We start from the raw sequence: 23,864 nt of genomic DNA, 5'->3' as shown, positions 1-23,864 counted from the left end.
CTCCTGCTCTTCTGCCTCGATTAGCCAGACAGGTGGGGAGCACAGCCAAGTGGTGTGTGAACGGATTTGAAGTTGAACCAACTCTTTAAAGAGAACACACACACACACACACACACACACACACACACACACACACACACACACACATACGCACGGACACGCACACACATTAATCCTGACTCCTTTCCTCCCCGGGGCAGATGGGGTGGCCTGTCTCCAGAAGAATTTACCAGGGGAATTAAGTAGTGTGTGTGTGCCTTTAGCAATGTTGCAGGGACCTAAATCTGTTTACACAATCACATTAAGGGCAATTGTCATCCTTGTAATGACAATAACAGTCTCTCTCTTAAGTAAATCTTTCAGTTTCTAGATAAAGCCAGGTTCCACTAGGATTAAGAAAGTTGTAGTTAAAGCTGAATTTAGAAGGAACTTGCAGGAAATGAATGTAAGTCAACAGGTTTTCTAAAAAAAAAAGCATTGAAATACTGCATGTGTGTGTTTTCCTTTTGAAGTCCACAGCAGTGAATGGTTTAACCTCCATTTGCTGAACAAAATGCCAAAACCCACATCATATTACACTTCATTCCATGTTGACAAGTAGTTCACAATTCAGTCTTGGCTATAACTAAGACCTGATTCCCAAAATTAGGTCAGTTAGAGTTTGGTGTCAACAATCCGACATGTTGGTGAATGCGAGGGTTGGTTTAAGAGTGGGCCTGATGTGTTAACACTCACATGTATGTTTGCACTTGTTATACGCTCTTTGTCGGTCTAAAACTTGGAAACACGGTTGTTCGGTGCGGTGTGACCTAATAAGAACCAAAATGCTGGACTCTCCAGTTTGCATATGTGCAAAGGGTAAAGATATTGTTGATAACCTTTGGTTAGAGTTAAGCACTGATTGGAGGGAGGCGTGAGAAAAGGGGCCAAGGAAAGCATGACATCAGCTAATAGGTCTTTCTAGTGTTGATGTATTTATGGACTCCACAATGTCTTTTAGGGTGAAGAAGTGGTTGATGGGCTAAAAGTAAGAATGAGGTTACAGTTCGAGTTATTCTTTGTGTTTTGTGTGTTTATGGACCTCAAACCTGATCAACTAAAGAGCACCTTTGTCTAAAGATCAAGTGGTGGGCTATGTTGAACATAAATTTGAGATTTGAATTCCTGAAGGTTCCCCCTTCTTTGTGTTGACGTACAAGCCCGTTTCTGTGTTTACTTTGTGCGATCCAAACCCCAAGAGCCCACCTTATATTTGTCATGTCCTCCCTTTCTTTTAGGAACCAGAATACTTGACCCCTCAAAGTTTGACAAATGCTTCAGGGTAAAGGCATGATTGGTGGGCTCAGGTTTGGACTATGTAATGGATAAAGGTATTGACAGGGTCAGACTGTTGTCTTATTTCAGTGTGCACCCATTTCATGCCTAAATCTGGGAGTGTTGGATCTGACCTAAATTGTGGGGATCAAAATCCTAATGCTCTACCCCACAGTGTTTTGTATGTATATAATCAGTTTTAAGAATGGGGTTAATCACAGAATTGTAAAGCAGGTTACACATAACACAGGCAGGATGAGCAGAGCTAACAACAAGTCCGCCACACACATACACAATTGTAGCCCAGAGCCATGATGAGGCGAGACTGTTCATTTCTTGTTTTTGATTCTGTTGCACAGCAGATAATCTTTCAAATAGACTCTTAAACATACACTTTTAGAAATTAGAAATATCACATTTTCATTAACCTTTACTGTAGGAGATAAATGTTACTTTTCAACCCTTTTGTTGAGCTAAAAAAAAACTAACCTGATTTAATTTGGACAAACTCATTTTCTTTCCCTGCTAACAGTTTTGCATTGATATGTTAAGAAAATACTGAACAAATAATAAACCAAGGTTGTGTTGAAAACACCGAATGGCCAGGACAGCTCGATCAAACTAAAAAAACTAAAAAAACAATGGAATAAAATGGTTTAAACTGGTGAAAGCTGAAATGGTCAATGCCAAAAATGTCCTAAAAGCCTAAAACGATTGAAAATGTAAAACAGATAAAACTTTGACAAGTTAAATGGTTAAAAGCTGAAATGGCACACATTTCTACAAAAACTAACATGGCTAAAACTGCTGAAAAGCTAAAACAGCCAACAGGTAAAATGGCAAAAATGAAAAGTTACAACTGTTCACTTCTTAAAAACTAAAGTGGCTCAAGTTGCTCGAACATCTAAATAAGCCTGCAATGGCTAAAAATATCAGCATTTTTTCATTAAAGTTTTTAGATTTCATAAATCTAACATTTAGTTTTGTTACATAATGGAAAACTATAAATGTGTTCCTTTCATAAGCTCGTTGTCTTTGTCGATGGTTAAATGGCATTGTGCAATTCTGGACTTTTTTTATTTGATGAAATGTGGGGAAAAAACAATAACTGGTTTCCTCTCCTAAAAGTTGCAAATCTCTGGAATAAAGGAAGTTATGGGGATGATTCAACATGTTGACCTACTGTTGTACAAAACTTTGTGTTTGTGTATGTCGCGTCACTTAATCTACCCTAACTAGCTTTATATTACTGGCTCCAGGCTGCACATAGTTTGGTCTCGTCTCCAGCCAAGCGCCTTTCTTTTCCTCCCTGCTATTTGTACCAGGAAAAAAAAAGAAATGTCTCGCTGCCATTCAAAGAGGTGAAGAGATCGAGGCGTTTCAGCTCAGCGAGGCTCGGTGTCACCGAGGGCTGCGCTGCCTCAACATGCCCCGCAACTGTTTTCATGTGTTTGTATTGGAGTCTACGGTTAGATGATAAAGAAAGAACACAACAAGGATAAAAAATCTTCCCGTCTGTGTCTGTCTGTAGGCGGAGTGCTCTGACTTTTTGTGCTTGTACAGACAAGGATGATGGGATTGTCTGACAAGGAGGTCTTGTCGTATATATATATATATATATATATATATATATATATGTATACACACACACACACGCCTGTGAGTGTGTGTTCAGTGGAATTGTGTCTCCGCCAAAAGGGAACTGGGCTGCATGAGTATCTGTTCGCATTAATGAGAATCAGCAGGAGAGGTTGCCGTCGCCGCTTTGATCTTCTTGGTTATCTCACACTCTCGCTCTCTGGGTCTATTTTTTTTTAATACCTTCATTTACATTTCGTCTCTCGATTCTCCCCGTCTCTTCCCCAGATTGGGATGCAAATAGAAATGACTCTCTTCACATCTGCTGACGCCGGTGTTGTCTAATAGGATGCGTTCGGTTGTAGCGAGAGGCATCGGGGCCAATGTGAGCCTGTGCTTGGTAAATGTGCAATTTTGGAGAACAAGGGGAATTTAGTGCAACTTCATGAGACAAGTTGTATGCACACAAACCAGGAAGGACCATTTATCTTTTCTGAATTGTATCAGTTTATCTCACTGTCTCTGCTTTGATATCAGCTCGTAAAAGTTTTTTCCTCAGGGTCTTTCGTCTGGTTTAAATGTGCTCTGGTGCTGTTATTTTCGAGATGAGTTTGGTCTTAAATTAGATTGAGCCCCATTGACTCAGTCTTTATTAAGCTTATGGACTCTGGGTGAATCCTGGTTGCTCGTAGAGTTGGACAATCTGGCCTATAATCAGATCATCCATTCTGCACTCTTGACCTTCATGTGTATTCATTCCTTTTTTTTTGGGGGGGGGGGGGGGGGGGGGGGGGGGGATCAGATTCTTGACGGAGAAATCTTTAGGTTCTTTCTTCTGTGACTGACTTTGATCGTCCACATGCTGCCATCTCTGGCAGTCTTGCGGAGAATGGTCTGAATCCAGGGTTCTTGAAGATTTCTTCTTTCACTTTTGTCTGAGTTATAAATGTCAATTCAATAGAACACTCAGCATTTAATATTTTGAATTATTGCCAATCTCAGCTGGCTGTGGACAGACCTGCTGTTTATGGTCTTTTTAAATGGCTAAGATCGACTGAGGGCATTGTTTTTGTGTTTTTGATAGATTGTAGTACAGATCATTTCAGAAAAGTTTTGTTTTCTTTGTCTCCAGAGCGACAAATTGAAAACATAGCAAGTTGGCCCTTTTCACCTGAAAACATTATCAAGTAAACAGGCACTTGGAGGAGCTCCATAGTCCAAGACGAGCTGGTCTCAATCAGACGTCATTAAACTGTTTTAACTTGAGGCCAACTTCAAGGGTGCAGAGTAAATCAAAGCACTGCTTGTTCTGACTTTTACCCTCTTCAGTGTAGGGTTGCCACCCCTCTTCTGGGTCTGATGGCCAAGCAACCCACGGTCTCTTTGCAGACTCATGCTGAAATGCTCGAGTCTGTCCCAGGTGACACTGGGTAAAAGACATCATCAACAGCACGAACACACACATTCTCCCACACACAGACACATTTACACTCACCATTTATCCTAAGTGTCATTTCTTTGGTGTAAACTGAAGTTTCTGAAGAAATTGCAAACATATGCAGGGAGAAAATGCAAACTCCACATAGAAAAGGACCCTTTTGAAGCAAACGCAAGTCCTCTTTCTGTGAGACAAGCATGTGAACCATCATGCCCGCCACACGTATAATCCAGCACACGGGAGTGGTGATTGGTTGCGCCATGTATGGTGCGTGCAGAGACGTACCAGAGGTACGGAGACACGGAAGGATTCTGTCTGAGTCTCAGTCCGGCTCTTCCAGTTTTGACAGTTTGTGGTTCATTAACTTTTGCAATGGTTGTGACAACTGTTACATCAGCCGCTGATTGTATCTGTTGACTTTGTTTTGAGGCTATGGGAGGTAAGATTACCCACGCACTTTCTGTTGGAGCCACGTAATAGATTCCATGCCCGCTGTCTTATTGACCCTCAGTTCTCCTCAGACAATGTTTGCATCTTATTCAAGGTGTTGATTTCAGTTGGATCCAATGACAATTGACTCTAAAGCATTGACTTTTCCATGCACGTGTGAGACTGACCTCATGTGGTGGTTGGCACAAGTCCAATACTTTACATGACGTCTAACTGGCTTGAGTGAGGTCACTGAACACGGTTGCCTCTGCTCAATCAATGGTTGGTGTTTTTTTTCAGTGGCCTCAGGGCTTCCAGGCCTCGCTGCTTTTGCTGTTTGGACTGGTGGAAACCTGGGCCTTGGAGCGGCTGTTGTTGACACACATTGTGTTTATTAGCTGACTGGCAAAGACGACGGAGGAGAGTTTCTTTCAGAGATTTTGAACCCGACGACATCACAAAGCGTCACAGCTTGGAAAGCACTGTCATCAGTCGGGAGGGAAAGTCTGGGCTTCGTGTGAGGCGGTCCTGAAGAACTGCTGTACGCAGCAGACACGGCGGACAACTCATCAAAGGAGTGACGACGATGCAGGCAGCATAAGCTCTGCAACAAACCTGCCAAACTTTTATCAAGCAGGTGAACTCTTGGTGAACCTGTGTCATATTTCCTCTCTGGTTTTGGGCTTTGCTGCGAGACACCCAGCACTCAGAGGAAAGAGATTATGTCCTCATATCAAAACGAGGGCGTTGTTTTGTTTCTTTGTGCAGGATTTTTGTTGGTTGAGAATAGATTAGCGTGCTCCTCTTAAATATCAGAGGAGGAGAGGAGCTGTGTTCCTGATGTGCCTTCTGGATGCTTTTGGAATGTTGCCGTTCCACCGAGACCAAGTCAACCCTCCAAAATTTGCATTCTATGCTGGATATGTTTTTTATTAAGAATACATGTGATGCCTGACCCACTTCACACTCTCTGATGCCACTGGCTGTGTTCAAAGTCACAGGAAAGACGTGTTAGGTAACAGTCGTAGATCTTATCATCATCACCAACGTTCCTGGATGGTCATCTGCTCCATCGACAGGCAATCTGATGAAGCTGCTGTCAAATTGCATTCCCTATGACATGAATGTCACAGAAAGTGTAAATTTCAGGGAGAGAAATTAAAGTTAAAGTGAAAACCAACTTCCTTTGACTGATATATGAAGTTTTCAGCGAAAGCTACATTTGTCCCGCATGTCTTGGGCTGCTGCCAACTGGTTATTGGGAATTTCCCAGTGAATAGCCTTGAAAATCCACAGCTCAATAAATACATGATTTATCAGTGGATTTAGAAAAAATTGTCATTTTCGAACTGGTGACCCTCCAAGTTAACAGCTCCATAGAGGCATCAATTGTCACGTCAACTGTGCAGATTTTGTTGGATTGCTGCCAACCGGGAATTTGAAATTCTCCAACTGGTGACCTCCAAAGTTCCCTGTTCCATAAATGCATAATTACGAAAAACATCTGTGTATTTCTTTGAGTTGCTGACCAGGCAAGTTCAATTTCAGTGTCTTTCTTAGAGACACCTAGAAGAGGACCCACCTTACCTACTGACTCCACAGCCTCCCCAGAAGACATGGAGGGTTATATTGAAAGTACCAGCATGCAACAAAGTAGATTTCTATAGAAATTTTTACATGCCCATGTAAGAGAAACCAATCTGGCCTCTCATTCCCAGGGATTTCCTGCTTTTCTTAGTTTTATGATGCTTTAAAGTAAATGTTTTTCTGTTTTCAACAGTAATTGTATTATTTCAAAGCCCGGTGCTTTGCATGTTTTTAAACGTGTTCCAACACTCCTGATTGAACTAAATGAGGCCTGATAAAGAGCCAGTCATTTCAATGAGGCGTGTCATGGAGACGCGTCGACCATGTACACCATGCAGGCCAGCGGCTCCACAGCCCCGCATTCACAGAACGTGGACCAAGTGTCATGTGCAGGATATTTTGAGCGTGCACCTTTCTGGCTGCATGACTTTCTATCGCTATCAAGGTAATCTGCAGGATATTTAAAGCCTCGCCGACAGACAACTTTGCATACATGTCCATTGTGGGATTTTTCTCCCCACCCCCAGAGCAGATAGCTATTCGAACATACCACCACAGAGACTATTATTTCCTGATGTGCTACTCACAAGACAATGACATTTTGCCGGGCTAAACCTGTTTTGTGCTTATGACACAGCCTCAACAGGAAGTAAACGGTGTCAAACTTTGACCTTCTGATCAGGAAAAATGATTTTATGAAGCTCAGACAAGCTAAGTTGATGTCATTAATTGAGACGTTATTTCTTCTGCTACGTAAGATGCAGTATTTCTCAGATTGACATGTTTTCCAATTTTTAGAAAAAAAAGAAGTCTGAATTTAGAGTTGATCAACGGACAATTCGAGAATATTGAAGAAAGAAGTCTGAATTTTGACATTTGATTTGAGAAAACTAAATATATTTTGACCTCTGAATATTGAAGTTCTTTTTCTTCTGTGATTTAGATAATCTGAGATTTATATGTATCTCAGAAATAAGCTAAAAATGTAAAGATTAAAGTAAGGATTCTTTATAAAAACAGTAAAACACTGAGTTTGAGTTTTATCCGTTGGGTTTCTCTCTATTAAAAGCACCTCGAAATGACTGTGTTGTATTTGGTGCTGTATAAATATAATTGAATGGAACTGAAATGAACTTGTTACAACATTTTGGGGGCGTTTGTCCATAACCCTCTTCTGCAGAAGAACTGTTTATTACGGCCGTGGTGCACATGCACACTGGCAGTGTTTCCGCGGTTGACATGGAGGTGGACTTGGAGCATTTTCAATAGGTTTAACCTTGGGAGCCATTTTCAAAAACTTGCGTATTCAGTGGCTCCAACCACAATTGTCGCGTAAACGGACATCCAAAATCCAACAAAAGTTTTGCTTTTACACTTGAAAACATTGTCATGTAAAGAGTCTAAATGATCATAATTGGTACTGGTGAAAATGTCCGTTTCCAGTTGCAGGATTGCACCATAAACTATGTGGCATGTAGAAATCTTGCTGTTTTATAGTCTCTGCCTATATTATTCAATAGATTTGACTATAACCAGTGAAAAGTCATGCCTCCAGGCACTGTGTTTATTCCATGTTACAGCTTTGCGATGCAGAGCCTCGGGTCTCAGAGTTTGTGGAAGAGTGCATGGAAATAAAGGAGGGGCTGTGCGGTGCGTGGAGTTCGCAGAGTAAACAGATGATTTAAATGGTATGTAAAGTGTTTTTGTCCCCGCAGTGCAGGGTTGAGACATGTTATGTAACACGAGACCCACAGGTGTGTTTACGCCCGCTCTAATCACCTTGTTTTCTTGGAGGGGTCCAAGTGTGGCGGTGAACACAAAAACAAAGCAACACACACCAGCGCAGATGATCTGCTTCGTTTCCACACTCCCTCATTGTCAGCAAATATGGTCTGACCTAGTTGCCAGCGGCTCCACGGGAGATTACTCTCTTCCTTTTTAACAATGGAGCAAATTTATTGGATAATACAGCCCGGAGCTGTTTTGACATGAAGGGGTTTTTTTTCCTCAAGACCCAGTTCCAGTGTTTATTCTTCCGGCGAACCGTGCCGAGCAATTGATGAAGAATTGATGAAGCTGAAGTGTGTCGCTTAGTAAGTTTGGTGTACGTGCATGGCCTCGGGTGTGTGGCTGGCACTGTTTACCCCCGTCCTGCCTTTTCCTTTCGGGAAAACTCGGCTGCAGTCTCAACGCACAGCTGGAGGTTTGACCAAAGGAGCTGTCAGGAAGCCCCGTCTGGCCGCCGCTCACTCGTCTTGTTTAAAGCCTCCTCTCGCCTCGGGGCTTGTTTGCCTCCGCAGGTAAACTTGCAAATCCGGCAGCATTTGCATGCATCACATATCAGGCTGAAAGTTTGTGACTTAGCAGGATTACGCCTGGCAATCTGATGGTGGTGCGACAGGGATAAAGACGGTGACATTTCAGTCTGAATGCAAAGTCTCAATGAAGACAGAAGTCCTGGTTTAAACATCCATTTTGGTCGTGACTTCAGACTTTTGGAAAAAAAAAAAAAGCAGAAATCACGTTGATTGTTTCACAGCCTTTTGTCCACGGAGCTTCTTCGGATTTCTCTCAAAGGAAGGTTTCAGACTCCCTGTCCCAAATCTGATTTGCCAAAACATTACTGTGAAGCCATACGCGTCACTCATAATTCAAACATAACCCACAGTCGGAATAGCGTTGTGTTCTAAATAAAATCCTGGGAATCTTTCGACAGAGAAGTGGGGAACTGTGTGGGACAGCCGTATTGAGGCAGGCTGGGTGGTTTGGAGTGAGGGACTGTGTTTACCCTCTCAGTAATCAGTGCACTTAGATGGATGTGTTCCTCAGATAAGTGCTTCCCTTGATGAGGTCCTCACCTGACCACAAGCCATTTCTCGCCACAGACTCATGATGACCCTAAATTACCCCCTTCTTCCTCACTGCTCTGTATTTTGGTGTCGCCTCAGGCAGCTTGTGGTCTCGCTGTTTGTACACTTTTCTACCGAATCAAGTGTCCCACTCTGCGCTTTGTTAATGAGAAGCCCAGACGAGTGGAAGAGTTTTCATTCCCTGTGGTATCACGCCAAAGAATATTTTCCAGATATGACGGGAAAAGTTTATGATTGTTCCAATAGCCCAGCCTCGGAGTAACCACTTTTATTTCTAGTGTGAGGATCTTTTTTCTTGTTTTTGTCAAACTGCCGTGGAGAGTTAAACACATGAATAGAAAAAGTCCAAGTCTTTTATGGCTGAAATGTAGTGCAAGTTAGTGCGACTCTGATAATGCATTCTTAAAGTTCACTTTTTAACAACAATTTGATTAAGAGAGACATGTTGAGTCATCAAATGACTTTAAAATGAAAACGTGACTCATAGTATCTGCTGATGGAGACCTACAGATTCTTGCCTCATTTCGTGACATCTTTCAGCTCATTGTCTCGCCGAGTCACGTGACATGATCAATCTTGTCTGATGGGGTTTTGCATTTTTCTGAAACTGATAAGCTCGGAGAAGCACACTTCAACAAAGCAGAGACAAACGTGACATTTGGCAGCACAACGCAACCCCCATGTAGGACTCTGAATAGGACGAAACTCTTCACAACTTCACAATTTCAAAGTCAATAAAAAGATCTCCCAATATGTGCTAATTACACAAAGTTGGGTAAAACTGAGCAGAGTCACACATATTACATAATTCCGAGTTGGAAACCATTTCCAAATGTGAAACTAATGGAAAACGAAACAAAACAAACGTTTGTTTTTGTTTGTTTACAAACAGTAGTTTTCGTTTGTACACAAACAATTGTTTTAGAAAGTTTGTTTGGTGTTTGTTTATAAATGTCTGTTTCTATATATTTGGTTTGGTCATAAGTGTTTGTTTTGAGTATTTGTTTTCATACATGTTTTGTTTAAAAACAAACATTTGTTAAAAATACACAAACCTAATTGTTTGTAAACAATCAAAATACGCACAATCAATGTTTGTAAACAAACCCATTTTTGCAAAACAAATGTAAAAAAAAAACTCCCACAAGAACAATACAAAATCTCTCACAGTCTAATAGATTAAAAATGACCATATAAATAACCAAACTAAACAAACCATAAACGAATGTGAGACAAGCACAGATTCGATAGATGTGCGTGTCTTTTTTATTGTTCTTTATAAACTAAAGAATGTCGCGGCTGGGTTACTGTTCTACCAAGCTCGTGTTATTCATGCATTGGTTGGAGTTTCCTTCTTTACGTTTGAAGTGTCTCATTAGAGGCTTGTCAGTCACTTGCAGATCCCCGTGGATCCTCTAACCTCTACAAACAGAGCTGTACAAATAGAGCAAAGCAGAGTGAATCACTCTGCATGTGTGATTGGAATGAAAGTAGAAGTTTTTAATATGCACTCCTGGCTTAAAGAAAGCATTTAAATAAGAGCGCACCAAACGTGTGGACGTGCTCGTCTCTTTAGCCGGAACGTTATTAATCATCTCCGACTTTGGGCTTCCTGATGCTCATTTTCACTGACCCACTTTTATTTTTTTTCCAGTGAGGTCTTATTGGTCACATGTTCTGATCCCGGCATTAATGAGATTTCGTTTTTAGTGTTGAATATTATTCAGCTGTCTTACACAGGACCACCAGTCTTCTCCTCCTATTTTGGCAAGTTTTTCGCTTCATTCTTCTAGTTTTCCTCCCCGTGAGTAAACCGCGATCAAAAAACGAGCGTTTCGGCGGAGCAACAGACGTCTGCGACAAACCGCAGCCTCATCAGAGGAGCCGAAAACAAGCAAGGCGGCTTTTTGAAAATGGTCTTTTATGTTTGCCGTGACGTTCTCCATCTCGAGGTTCTGCTCTCATGTCAAACGTTTCCTTGTTTTCTCCTCTACGCACCTGACGTGTCACCTGAACAGCTTCATCCTGCCTCCCCCAACTTCCTGCTCTTCCTTTTACTCCCCTCCTCTTTTGATCATCCCTTCCACTCCTTGGTGAGCTTCGTTTTTTTTTTTTTTTTTTTTGCAGAAGTACTAAGAACCTTTTTCTTCTGTTCGGGATACTCTGTGTGTGAAAGGTACAAGAGAAGCAGCAGCTGTTCAGAGCTTCTGACAGAGCTCTAAAATTGCAGTGTCTTTTTCCAACAACTCTCCAAGACTAAGTGAAATTGAAAATGTCAATCTTTCATTGCATTTTGGGGGTCTGTTTACACGACAACGGTGCTCGGAGCTATTGAAAGACCAACTATTTGAAAATGGCTTACGAGTTGGACCCTTTTTGAAAACTCTCCGACTCCGTGGAAACGCAACTCTTCAGAAAAGCTGCTACTACACATGCGCACCACGGCAGTAGTCAATTGTTTGGCATGAGTGGCACGACTCTCGGTCCATATCCTGGCAAAATCGCTAAAAACGACGCATTTTCACTCGAACGCTGTCGTGTAAATGGGGCCTGAAATTGCAGTGTTTCCGACAACTCTCCAGCCCCTCCGCTCTTCAGTTCTTTTTGTTTTTCTGGCTTTCAGCGGGGTTGGAACCCTGTAATTTTCCTGTCTCTGCGAAGGAACACGGTGCTTAAGATTTACTACACATCTGTTTAGCTAACTGCTAATTTGATCAATCCTGTCAGAGGGCGGGAGGGCGGGAGTGAGCGAGTGAGCGAGCGAGGGAGGGGTGGGTAAGGGGAGCTGACAGTTCTGTAGATGCTCAGCCAGCGGACATGTAGGATAGCATGGTGGGTGTGCTATGCCAGGAATGCCGGCTCGTGTTGTAACTAGAACTCCCTGAAAAGAGCCTGTTCTTTCCACGCCGCCGGGGCGGCTCAGACCCCGTTCTGGCAAGAAGCCAAACGCCCAGCCCCTCTTTATCTGCCTCATTATCAATGTGCCATTTTGTGTCTTCGGGCCCTTGTTTTCTTGAATCCACGTGGAAGTCTTCAACAGCCACAGACCTGCACCCAGACCTCATACCAACACCCTTGATGTAAACACAAGTGCAGATGTTAGTGTGCAATTTTGACGGGCACCAGTGGCTTCAGTGGCAATCATGCTTCCGTACTTATGTCAGTGGCAGTATTGTTTGGTTATGACTAGTTATTATGACCGTCTGTATTATTCTTGCTCAAGCCTTAAGGGAAATGTCTGCAGATTTAGTGAACATTCTTTTTCCTCCCATCAAGATTATTCTGGTTCAAGTTTGACAGTTAAAAAAAAATAAAAAAAAATAAAAATCAAGTTAACATGTTTATGTTAAAATGACTACTTCAGAAATGCCTTTCAGGATTTGTATCCCAACAATTTTTCCACAGCTTTTTGCTTGTGTATGCTTGTGTTTAGCTCCAGGATCTTCTTTTTCTCTCATTTCTATAACCTCCGTTTCTCTGAGGAAAGAGTCACGCACTCTCCTCTGGTCGAGAATGAACTGAGAGGCAACACACGTTGTCAGTAAAGGTCACTCAGACGCCATAATAGTCCCATTTCTCAGGAAGTCCCTCGGGAAATGTATGACACTCGCGATGTTCACTCAGTTCAGGATGAACTGATAAGAAATTGACCGATGAAGCGAAGTCTAACTCACTGACACCTTCTGATTATTAAATTTTTTGTGAATGGATTATCTGTGGAAACACTTTGAAATGGACCTTTAGCTATGAACTGCTCCTATATTTACAGTGTCTAGTTTTCAGTCTTTGTGTATACACTGTTCTACATTCACAAAGCAATTTCTTTTCGATGAATGGTTGAGCTGGACTCAAATGTTGACTGGTCAGATTTGTGTTTGCCTAACTTTGAGAATCCATTGATTGGAAGCTTTGGAGATCACTCAAGGTTTCTTAATTATGGCATTTCTGGAAGATCAGGAGGTATTTTGGCAAAAAATGTTTTTCTGACTTAGAGATTGCCTGCAAAATTCAATGTAACTGCATGTTTCTCAATCACATGAGGTAACCTAAATGTCTTAAAGGTCTTTCTTCAACTTTATGGATCTTAATTCTGATGGACTGGTCGGCTTTCTCACAAGACTTTGTCACTGACTCAGTGTGAGTTTGTGTGTTGTGCCACTTTAATAATCTTCAGGGATTTTGGAATATAACATCGTGAATCTTTGAGAAAAACTCAAACCGATTTTAGAGCTCCTCAAAGAAGTTCCTCGAAATCTGAAGCATTTTGTCTCCGTAAAGCTCGCAAACATTTGGATAGTCGGCTGTATCAGTAACAAAAATCACATCTTTCTAATGGGCAATGTTACCAGGCCTCTTCTGTGTCTGTTTCCAACAGTCTGTGGGCTTTTATCAATGCTTTCATTAGTTTCTGTGCACAGAAAACTGCTCTGAAAGTGAGAATACTTACTCTTTCATGACTTGAAGAATAACACGAATGAAGCAAAAAGACTGAACAGAATATTTAATCAAGGCTGCACTGGGAAACCCATTATATACGATCAATCCACAATCTGGACACTTCTTGATTTTTTTCTGTATTCTGACTGTGTCAAGTCTTTTCTCTCACAAGAAGTTAGATCAGTGCATTTTAAGTTTTCTTAGTGACTTGGTCTAATTTTTGTCCACTGCTGCTCTTGATGGGAATATCTAGGGTTTGTAGCAGCAACACAATCCCACTGATTTCCATTCAGTCTCACTTGTATATTGACAATTACAACCAAAAATCTCATTGTGTCAAAATTTTATATGAAATATAGGGAGTAGAAAATTGTTTGTAATCATTTCTAAAGTAAAAAGTCCCTTTTAATCTTTGAGAAAAACTCTTTTGAGAATCAAACTCAATGGTAGGGAACCTGATTAGAAGGAATTTAGTGCACAATCCCAAAATGTGCAGCTTTTTGCAGTTGAGCAACAAAAGCAATGAGGTATGAATAAAAGAAGGAAAAACATTCCAATAAAACATGCAGAAATTAAAATATCATAGTGATTTTAAAAAGAAAATATAATTCAGAGCTCAAGTCCACAACAGTTAAAGATCCACTTGCTTTACTGAAACACGTTGAACTTTGTTTTGAAAGAGCTCAGAGTTGGAGCCATCCTGCAGTTTTCAATTACTTCATTCCAAACTATTTGGTGCTAAATAACTAAAAGCAGCTTGTGGCTGTTTTGTTCTGACTGGAACAGAATGCAGGTTTGGTTCAGACGACCTGAGATGAGATCTGGATGGATTGAACCATAACAGAAGATCTAAGATTGATTTTAAACTCTTCAGAGATCTGTAGACCAGTAGATTTTAGGGATTCACCCATACCGGTATCGGGTCCAATGCTGCATGAGATTCTCGTACTCGTATACGCAGCACGTAGTCTCATCCATGACATTTACAGTTCAACTTGATTGGATGTGTTGAGGCTCGTCTGACGGTGACGTAGCGTTTGCAATTACCCTGGAATTCAGTGAACGGTGAGTGATCAGGCCTCACAGTTCAGGTTGTCAAAAGTGGCACCCGTTGCCCGGCGAGGACGAACCTCCATGAAAATGTGACTCCCTGCCCTCCCGTCACCCGCCCCGACCTCCTCACCCCTCGCATGTGAGCTGTGCAGTCGCCTAAAATACATCCGACTATGATGGCTCAATCCCGCCAGTGTTCCTACTGTATGGCGAACGTTCTTCTGCTGCGGTGCCTGTTCCTGCCCGTCAGTCCACCCCCCTACACGCACACACACACACACACACACACACAACACACACACACACACACACACACACACACACACACACACACACACACACACACACACACACACACACACACACACACACACACACACACACACACACGACTTTCCACACCTATGTGGGAGCAAACAGTGCTGGAGATTGACGGCTATGAATGGCTCTGTAGTTCGTCGTCCTCCTGTGTGGGTCTCTGCTGACAGTAGAAAGCCTTCACACTGGATCTCAGCTGTGGGAAGCTGGAAACTTATGTATGAGATGGAAATAAGATGGCATTGGAATTCTGAGTTTGATAGAATGCAAAAAGATCGCAAACTTGAACTTTTTGACAACGCTCCGACTCCGGCGTCGTGTAAACAGGAACTTTCTGAAAACACTTCTGCCCTGTATAGATGTCAAAAATGCTTATACTGCACGTGCACATCAGGGCTGTAGTAAATAGTTCTTCTGCACATGCGCAAAGCAGATGAAAAACAACAGCAATGGCGGCCTCCAGAGTGTCATGACTCCCAGTCCGTATTATTCTGCTACTTGGCAGTTTTATATAATTGGTAATTTTGCCATCGTTCGTGTTTTGAGCGCATTATTCTCTGCTGCATGTGTGTGTGGTTTCTTTACAAAAACAAATGACAGCCAACAACCATTACAGTCCACACTGGAAGACTACACTGTTTTCAGCATTTCAGCTCTTTACATGTGAACGGGCATCGTTTTCGCCACGTCGCCATTTAAACACAAAACCTTTCTGAAACAAAAATTCTGCATTTTCACTGGATACATTGTCATGTAAACGGGCCTTAAATCGTATGTGGATTAGATCATTTATTGAATCATCGTCTGCAATTTGTAATATGAGAAATAAACTGGAAAACATGTGAGGAGTCGTGAATGAAACTAGCAGTATGGAGTGCAGTATGAGATGAGCAGCAGTGCGCCTCCATCAAGGTGAGTGACTGAAGATTCGCTCCATGTCAATAATAAAACTGCATTGTTTTGTTCTGTCACGTTGGGTTGTCTGGTTGTCGCTCTGGGTTCGGTTGAGCCGCGACGAGAGCATAAATGAAGCGGAATCTTCCATTTTGTACGGGAGGGGACGGGCGAGGAAAGCCCGCAATCCCGTCGGGGTGTTTGACGAAAGAAGACACGATGAGGGGAAAAACAAAACCAAAAGCAAAGCACAAGAGTGGAAGAAATTCCAAAGAACACGCACCAAATAGTCTTTTGTCTTTCTTTCTCCTTTTCTTTCCAGAGTTGCTGGGCTCCACCAAGCGGCTCAACGTCAACTACCAGGACTCAGATGGGTGAGACGAGTGCATGTGTGTACATGTTTGTGTGTGTGTTTGTGTGTGTTGGCCGAGCTGAGTCAAGGCATTGCAATGGAACATTCAACGTGCATTGATTGGCCGACTGGAGAAAAACTGTGGTTTTCTCCTGTTTGACTTCACACTGACTCACCATCTCATCACAAACACACACATGTTTGGACACACACTTGACTTCCCAGGGTTTTTCTCACTATTCCTGTACAAATTGACAGGAAATCAAGCTTGTTTGTGCTGCATTATTAAAGGGGGGGAGTAAGCAATTTTAAACCTTTATGGAGCAAATAACCATATCTGGACAGCATTTTCCAATTATTTTGTAACTAACTGTTATAAGCTAAAATAGTAACACAGCATAGCATCACTAACTGTGGCACTAATTTTTACACCAAAAATATATATCTTCCATTAAATGTATAACAAATTCATTCATAAAAAATTTGTATTTTAAGAATGTGATTCATAGTTTTATTATTTTCTTCTCAAAAAATTAAAAGGAAAATCAAACAGGTTTTTAGGAAACTGTGTATTCCAGGAATACCGAAATTTTTTAAGTTAACTGTTAATACTATTGTTTATTTTCTAAATACTCTTTGCCCTTTGCAGCGTCTTTGTTACCGTCTCTCTTGCCCCCCATGCAGCGAGAACGAGTGTCCCGATTTGGTTCTGCCTTGGAGGTCCATCTCTGTGTGTTTGTTCAGAATTTATGTCTTTAATTTCTCTCTGGACAGGTGAATTTTAGCCTCTTCCCCCCCAGGATGGAAGTTTTTTAGTCCCAGGGTGCTGGGCAAAGCTTTATAACAGCACCTTTGTTCCTGTCACCCTCACTGAGCTGAATAAGAAGCAGTGACATTTCATTTCATTTCATTTCATCAATCCTATTTTTTAGCTGTATTTATTACCATAACTTAAACTTAAATTAAATGTATGTTCTAATCCTGGTTTCTATCTCGGAGATGCTTTTATTGTTTTCTTTTATTGTGTTTTGATCTTATTGCAGCTTCTCAGCGCTGCACCACGCCGCTCTGACCGGCACCACCGAGTTGTTGTCGCTGCTGCTGGACGCTCAGGCCACTGTGGACATCAAGGACGTCAACGGTAAAGGCGGTCGCTTCCCCCCCCTCCCCAGAAAAAAATAAAAAACTCCCTTCAAGTGAGTTGTGGCGAAACTTCCTCCTCAGCAGCTCTCCGACTCACTCATGAAAATGAGTTTGACCCAAATGAATAAATGCGATTGGCTTTGAAGTCGGCCGGCCATGCAGCCGCGGCAGAGCCACAGCGAATGTCTGAGGTTTGGAGTGGCAGGCGTGCAGCGCCCATTATGTCAGGTCACACATGGACTCATTGAGAGGTTAAATTCAACCTCGCTCAGATCCAAGGTCTCCTGGATGTGGAGCGAGGCAGGTACAGCTACGGTACCATACTGGACTCCCAAACTCAACAATACCCAGCAGAGAACGATGTTAACTCTTACTGCTTTCATAACTGGATTTATTTATCCACTTCTGAGTGGAAAAATGAATCCTAACATTCTCAAACTGGAAAATTCACACATTTTTTCCATCTACATAAAAAAAAAAAAAATAGTATTTCTTATTCTTCCTTCAGGTAAAATGAACAGAGCCAGACTTCTTAAATAGGTCTGTGTTTGTTCATACTGAGGCTCATTTTGATATATACCTTATATATTTGAGACTTGTGGTTAAAGTGGCACTAATTAAGATTATTGATGGAATTGTTGCTTCTGTCCACACTGGAATAATTGACTATTTGGTGTTAAATGTCAGTTTAAGTCAGTTCTCCCACCCAAACCGTGCTGCATCTTTTCAGAGATACTCATCTGAAGTCACATTTATTCACTGAGACAATTCCCTGAGAGAACAAGCCAATACGGTTGTTTATGAATAAGACATTGACATAAGCCTCATTTACACAAATGTTTTCAAAACGTGCAACTTTTCTGAAACCAAGATGCAAAAGTCATGGGTTTTCACTCGAAATGTCACCGAAACAGTGTCTAAAAGTAACGAGAAAGTCACATATCGACAGGGTACTTTGGTTGGACAAATGCAGATTTCGCCGTCCCGTCTCATTGCGCCTGTCCCGTGTCGTCTCCTCGGCCCGCAGGCATGCGTCCGCTCCACTACGCAGCGTGGCAGGGGAAAGCAGACTCCGTCCTTCTGCTGCTGAGAGCCGGCGCTTCAGTCAACTCCCCGTCTCACGACGGACAGATACCATTACACCTGTCCGCTCAGTACGGACACTACGAGGTGGTACGTATTCCATGTGGGGTCCAGCTCATTAACATAACCCCTGTTTTTAGGTTTAGCCCTAAAAACAAGCTCCTAACGTCTAGAAGAAAAAAAAAATAGGTCTGCTTCAGGTGTAGAACAAGGGGCTACCCACCCACGCAGCCCCTTGTCACCGGCCTGGGGCAAAGTTCCAAGGCATTAACAGTCCTCCAGTTTCACTGAAATCTACCCTCCTTTGTGTCTCACCTGCTTTTGTGCCCCAACAAAAGCAGCAATGCCATTAATGCTCTGACACCAAGTCTTACACAAGAGTGTGGAAGCGGTGAGCGCACACATTCCTTTCCCGGAGACTTGCAGGTTTGTCTGAGTGTGTTAAAAGGACGGATACGCACACCGTCGACCCACACAACACATCGCCGATACAACACTGGTGATCCTAAACAGAGGTCGTCACCCCCGGAGATATCGTATGATCCCCGTCCTCTGTTCGACGAGACAAAACATCAACACACACGGAGCCGCCGTGTCGGGATGATTGACAAATGAGTGTTCACCAAACACGGGCTGGTATCACTTACGCTCTCCTCTTTGCGCCCTCAGTCGGAGATGCTGCTGCAGCACCAGTCCAACCCCTGCCTCACCAACAAGGCCAAGAAAACGCCGCTGGATTTGGCCTGCGAGTTTGGCCGACTGAAGGTGCGTCACGTCAAATGAGATGGGTTTTGCAATTGTTCACAGGCGATGGGTTTCAGGCGTTTTTGCAAACATTGGTTTTCAGAAGCGTCCACAGATGACGGTCTTAGAAGTGCTTGTATATGCATGTTGCTGGTAGTGCACCTTGGTTGTGTGGAGTGTTTCCAGACAATGGTTTTGACCAGTTTTTGCAGATTAATGTTTTCAGAAGTGTTTTCAGGCAATGGTTGCTTGGACACTGGTTTTGAGAGGCGTTAGCACACGAGAAGAGTTTGCAGATAATAGCTTTCCTGTATTTTTACACTTGTTCATTGACAATGGTTATGATGTGCTTCTGATGATTGTTTTTTTCTAAATAATGACCACAGTTAGTAGTTTTCAGAATAGTTGTCCGACAATGGTTTTCACAACTGTTTCTGAATTAGTTTCAAAAGCATTCACAGACAATGACGTTTGGAGTTGTTTTTAGAAGATGAAGTGTTTGTTGACAGCAGTTTTCTGTGAAGTGTGAACAATATTTGTATGTCTTTATTAAAGTCATGAAAACACTTTCATTATAAGAAGTTGGATCATATTAAACCTGAATTTTTGGTGACGTGAGCAGAGTTTGTGCGGAGGAGAAAACCAAGCTTCAGTGGTTCTTTTGGGACTCTCTACCGTTAAAGATATTGCACATGGCAGTGTTTTCTTGATCCGCTGCCACGTTGATGGATAAGCCCGGCTGTGAGACGTATAGCTGGAGCTGTAACTCAGAGTGACACGCAGGCTTGTTAAACGTTCTTGGTCTGGTCTGAGTTTGCAGTTTAGCTGTGAAAGAAATGGGCTTTGGATTGTTTTTTTTGTTTGTTTTTGTTTTTTCTGTCCCACACAGACTCTGTGGTATCTTTATCTTTAGACAGCTGCTGAAGACTGGATAAGCCTCGGCGTGCTGGGTTAACCCTATATTTGAATCCACAGTATACTATTTCATTGTGCGACCTGGGTTAAACTTGGCTTTGCATATATACATCATTTATGTTGCTGTAATTCCCGTCCTGATTCTGCCAGCTAACGCTCGGTGATGGCTTTTCTTTAGGTGGCTCAGTTGCTGCTGAGCAGTAACATGGTGACAGCTCTGCTGGAAGGAGAGGGAGGAGGAGGAGGAGGAGGAGGAGGAGACAGCCTGGACTCTTCCTCCACCACCCCGCTCCACCTGGCTGCCAGGAATGGACACAAAGACATCATCAAGTAAGACGATGGCCCGCTCTTTCATCTTATGTAGGCAGTGGCCGCCATATTGGATGAGGACCTGCTTCACAGTGAATGAGGAGATTCTCACTTCTCTTTAAAAACTAAATCACTTCTTTAAAATGTACAATGCCAGACATTTTTAGTGAGAGTCGAATCAAATGAGCGTATGAGTTAATCTCACAGTTTGTCGAGCCTCTTATTTAAATGCTGGTGCATTTAAAAAATCTTCTCGGAAAACGACTATGTTTTCAAGTGAAAACACAAAACCTCTGTTGTGTTTTGGGTGTCCGTTTACATGACAACGGTGCTCAGAGTCACTGAAAACACAACTTTTGGCTCTCAAGGTGGAACTCTTTGAAACGGATACCGTTTTCAAAATGTTACTGCATAAACGCAGCGGTTTTTTGAAAGAGAATGTAAAAATGATGTGTTTTCACTTGAAACATTGGCGTCTAAACTGGGTCTTAGTTCAGCACCGGCCTGTTACACACCTTGTTGCAGAGATGCGCTGAAGGAAAGAGGCTCACTCTGTTGCAAGATGGTTGTTTGTGCATGAGTCACTGCAGCCCTGTTGCACAGTAAACATATTTAGCTTTTATTCATTGATCATTAGGCAACCTGACAGAAATCAGCAAATGTTATATTTAAACGGATTTACGACATACGTATTTGTACTGTAACTTATCCCACTGTTGTCACTGTTTGACTCAGTAACACATGTTGTGTTTTCCAGTTGGTGCTTTCCCCCTATCATATCTGTATAAATATGTGTGTGCTTATCCAAACAGCCCCACCCTGCTAATGCTTCCCATCTTCCCCTGAATCTTGCAACACCGTTGCTGCTCCACGTTTTTCTTCCTCCCGCGCTGGCGAAGTTTAAACCCTCCGACGCAAACAGAAAATTCAAGTTTACTCAGAGTTTTACTCAGCAGAATTGTGGCTGTGATCTCTCACGCGGGGATGTCGGTCTCTTCAAAGGCTGTCACGGCAGACGTCCTCACACTACGTGAGGAGGAGTTCCAGGTCTGATTGGGAGTGAGGCGGCGAGCACCGGTGCACTCAGACGAGCAGGAGATTAGATTATGTGCCAGGAAAGATGAGGAGATTTCTGTTGTTGAATTTAGCTTGGCATACGGATGTGTTCTCTGTTTGCCAGAGGCTCACACCAAAAGGTTTTAACGAGAACCTTTATTTCTGATCGGGAATCCTTTGTGGGAACCTGTGTCATTTATGAATGTCCAATTTGGAAAGCCTTATGGAGCATATATATATATGTGTGTGTGTGCAACAGCTGAATGGACGAATGCGTTTCTTTTTGACTGGACTCCTGCAGGCTACTGCTCAAAGCTGGCATCGACATCAACCGAGCCACCAAGGCGGGCACGTCGCTGCACGAGGCCGCCCTCTATGGGAAGACCGAAGTGGTGCGCCTGCTGCTGGACGTAAGCACTTTCGATACTTTCGTCCATGCAGACCTTTTTTTTTTTTTTTTTTTTTATAAGAAACACGAGTCTGAGGCCCTTTTTGCGCAACAATATCACGCATCATTTTTGCTTTTCAGCAAAGTTTGGCATTTACACAGTAATGTGTTGAGAATGATACCTGTTTCCATCGTAACGGCAGGAACGCTGAAAAACGTTATGGCGAGTATACAGATGTTCGTATGGACAGACGACAAAGTTGGATTGTTATTACGGTGACTGTTAACTCTAAAACTACCAAGTCCTGAGAGAATATGGACTGGAAGTCGTGACACTCTGGACTCCCGCCATTGTTGCTGTTGTCCATGTACTCACGCATTTGCAGAACTATTTTCTAAAAGTCTCAAAGCTGCCGTTCCCCAATTTTCACCGAGTCGAAGCATTATCAAAACGTTCCACCTTGGTGGCCTTTTTCAAAAAGTGGTGTTTTCAGTGGCTTAGACCATCGTTCTCCATCGTTTGTGTTCAGGCCGGCGTCAACGTGAACATGCGCAACACGTACAACCAGACGGCTCTGGACATTGTCAACCAGTTCACCACCTCCACGGCCAGCAGGGACATCAAGCAGCTCCTCAGAGGTCCTCACACCACCTCAGCTCTGGATCCCATGCTTTACCTTTTGACACATGCTGTGTTCATGACAATACTCCATGTCGTGGTAACTGGTGTGTGTGTTCACTTTGCAGAAGCTTCAAGCTCTCTTCAAGTCAGAGCGGTGAAGGATTACTGGAACCTCCACGATCCAACTGCACTCAACCTGCGGGCTGGAGATCTCATTATGGTACTTTCATTTTAGGCTTTTATCTTCTTTTGAACAGCGATTTTAAATTACTGCAGAGACTGTAACACATCCATTCTCATCGAATCGTCCCAGGGAAAATAAATGGTCTTTTCACTGGAAAACCTATATGCATTTTTTTCCCCTCCGCACGCAATTCACATTAACTCAGTGTATTATAATTGTTCTTTCCTTACTGGAAATCGGAAATCGAAAAAAAAAAATCTAATTTCGATCGCTCCCAGGCGAGGCTCAAAATGAATCGCACATGAGTTCACATGAGGCTCAAGCAGCAACTGAGTCCAAACCAGGTTTGCAGTGCAAGAAGTTTGATGTCTGACTTTAAAGGATCTGCTGCTCACGCCTCGGTGTCAGATACCACGGGGAGGCTTTAGATTCCTGGAAGAGTCCATGTTCTGGCAGCATATCAGACAGGTGTCCTCAATGGGTTTTCTGTGTCGGTACGTCACATCGTACATACAGTAAAGGACCTGTGAGGTTTGAACACCTTGCCTATGGATCCAGCTTGAGACGCTTCGCTCATCTTTAAAGTCAGACCTCACAGAGAGGTATCATTTTGATCCCTTGATGTGGGGAAACGGGTCACACAAACACTTCCTAAACATGTTTATTCCATGATTTGGATATTTCCCAACAAGAAGGCTGGTTTATGCCCTTCAGTATTCTGAACAGAGTCCATGTACTCTGGTTCTGATCACGTGTCCATATGGTCAAATTATATTATTCGTAACATTTGTGCATGCCCATGCAAATGTTTGTGTACTCCCATTGTCAATGTTTACACTGTATCCGCTGATGTGTTTTTTCACAACAAAAATAAACCACAGCACCCGCTGGTGTCCCAACATGAAAACTACGGCATTGCCAGCGGTTCATTTCTTTTCGTCTCAATGGACAAAAGAAAGAAAACTTTCTGAAATGAAAGCACAAAGGCAATGTGTTTTCACTCTGAACGAGTGTAAACTGGTCCTTAGCTGCCTGCCCATGTGTCTGCTGTGTCGCATTCCTTGAATCAGAGGGAGAAAAGAAAAAAAGTGGGCTACAGAAGAATAAATAAGTAAATAAGTCTGAGGGTCTTGGCAGCGTGAAGGGAGTG

General features: G+C 42.6%; 1 protein-coding gene across 4 annotated transcripts in view; it reads left to right on the top strand.

Moving 5' to 3' along the window:
- Positions 1 to 23,864, top strand: part of LOC308145934 (CASK interacting protein 2) — a 47,017-nt gene that overhangs the window by 9,882 nt on the left and 13,271 nt on the right. For 2 of the 4 annotated variants that reach the window (XM_080517534.1, XM_080517533.1), the window contains exons 3-10: positions 16,241 to 16,292; positions 17,314 to 17,411; positions 18,441 to 18,586; positions 19,166 to 19,261; positions 20,334 to 20,485; positions 21,822 to 21,930; positions 22,439 to 22,547; positions 22,656 to 22,750. In XM_080517534.1, coding sequence (XP_080373660.1) covers positions 16,241 to 16,292; positions 17,314 to 17,411; positions 18,441 to 18,586; positions 19,166 to 19,261; positions 20,334 to 20,485; positions 21,822 to 21,930; positions 22,439 to 22,547; positions 22,656 to 22,750 — 857 coding nt within the window. Of the gene's footprint in view, positions 1 to 16,240; positions 16,293 to 17,313; positions 17,412 to 18,440; positions 18,587 to 19,165; positions 19,262 to 20,333; positions 20,486 to 21,821; positions 21,931 to 22,438; positions 22,751 to 23,864 lie in introns of all 4 variants that reach the window. The other 2 variants (XM_080517532.1, XM_080517531.1) reach the window with 1 other exon arrangement.

This window comes from Blennius ocellaris, assembly GCF_963422515.1.
Source record: "Blennius ocellaris genome assembly, chromosome: 21".
NCBI lineage: Eukaryota > Metazoa > Chordata > Actinopteri > Blenniiformes > Blenniidae > Blennius > Blennius ocellaris.
The sequence above is the reverse complement of the archived record's forward strand: the minus strand, read 5'-3'. Positions and strand labels throughout refer to the sequence as shown.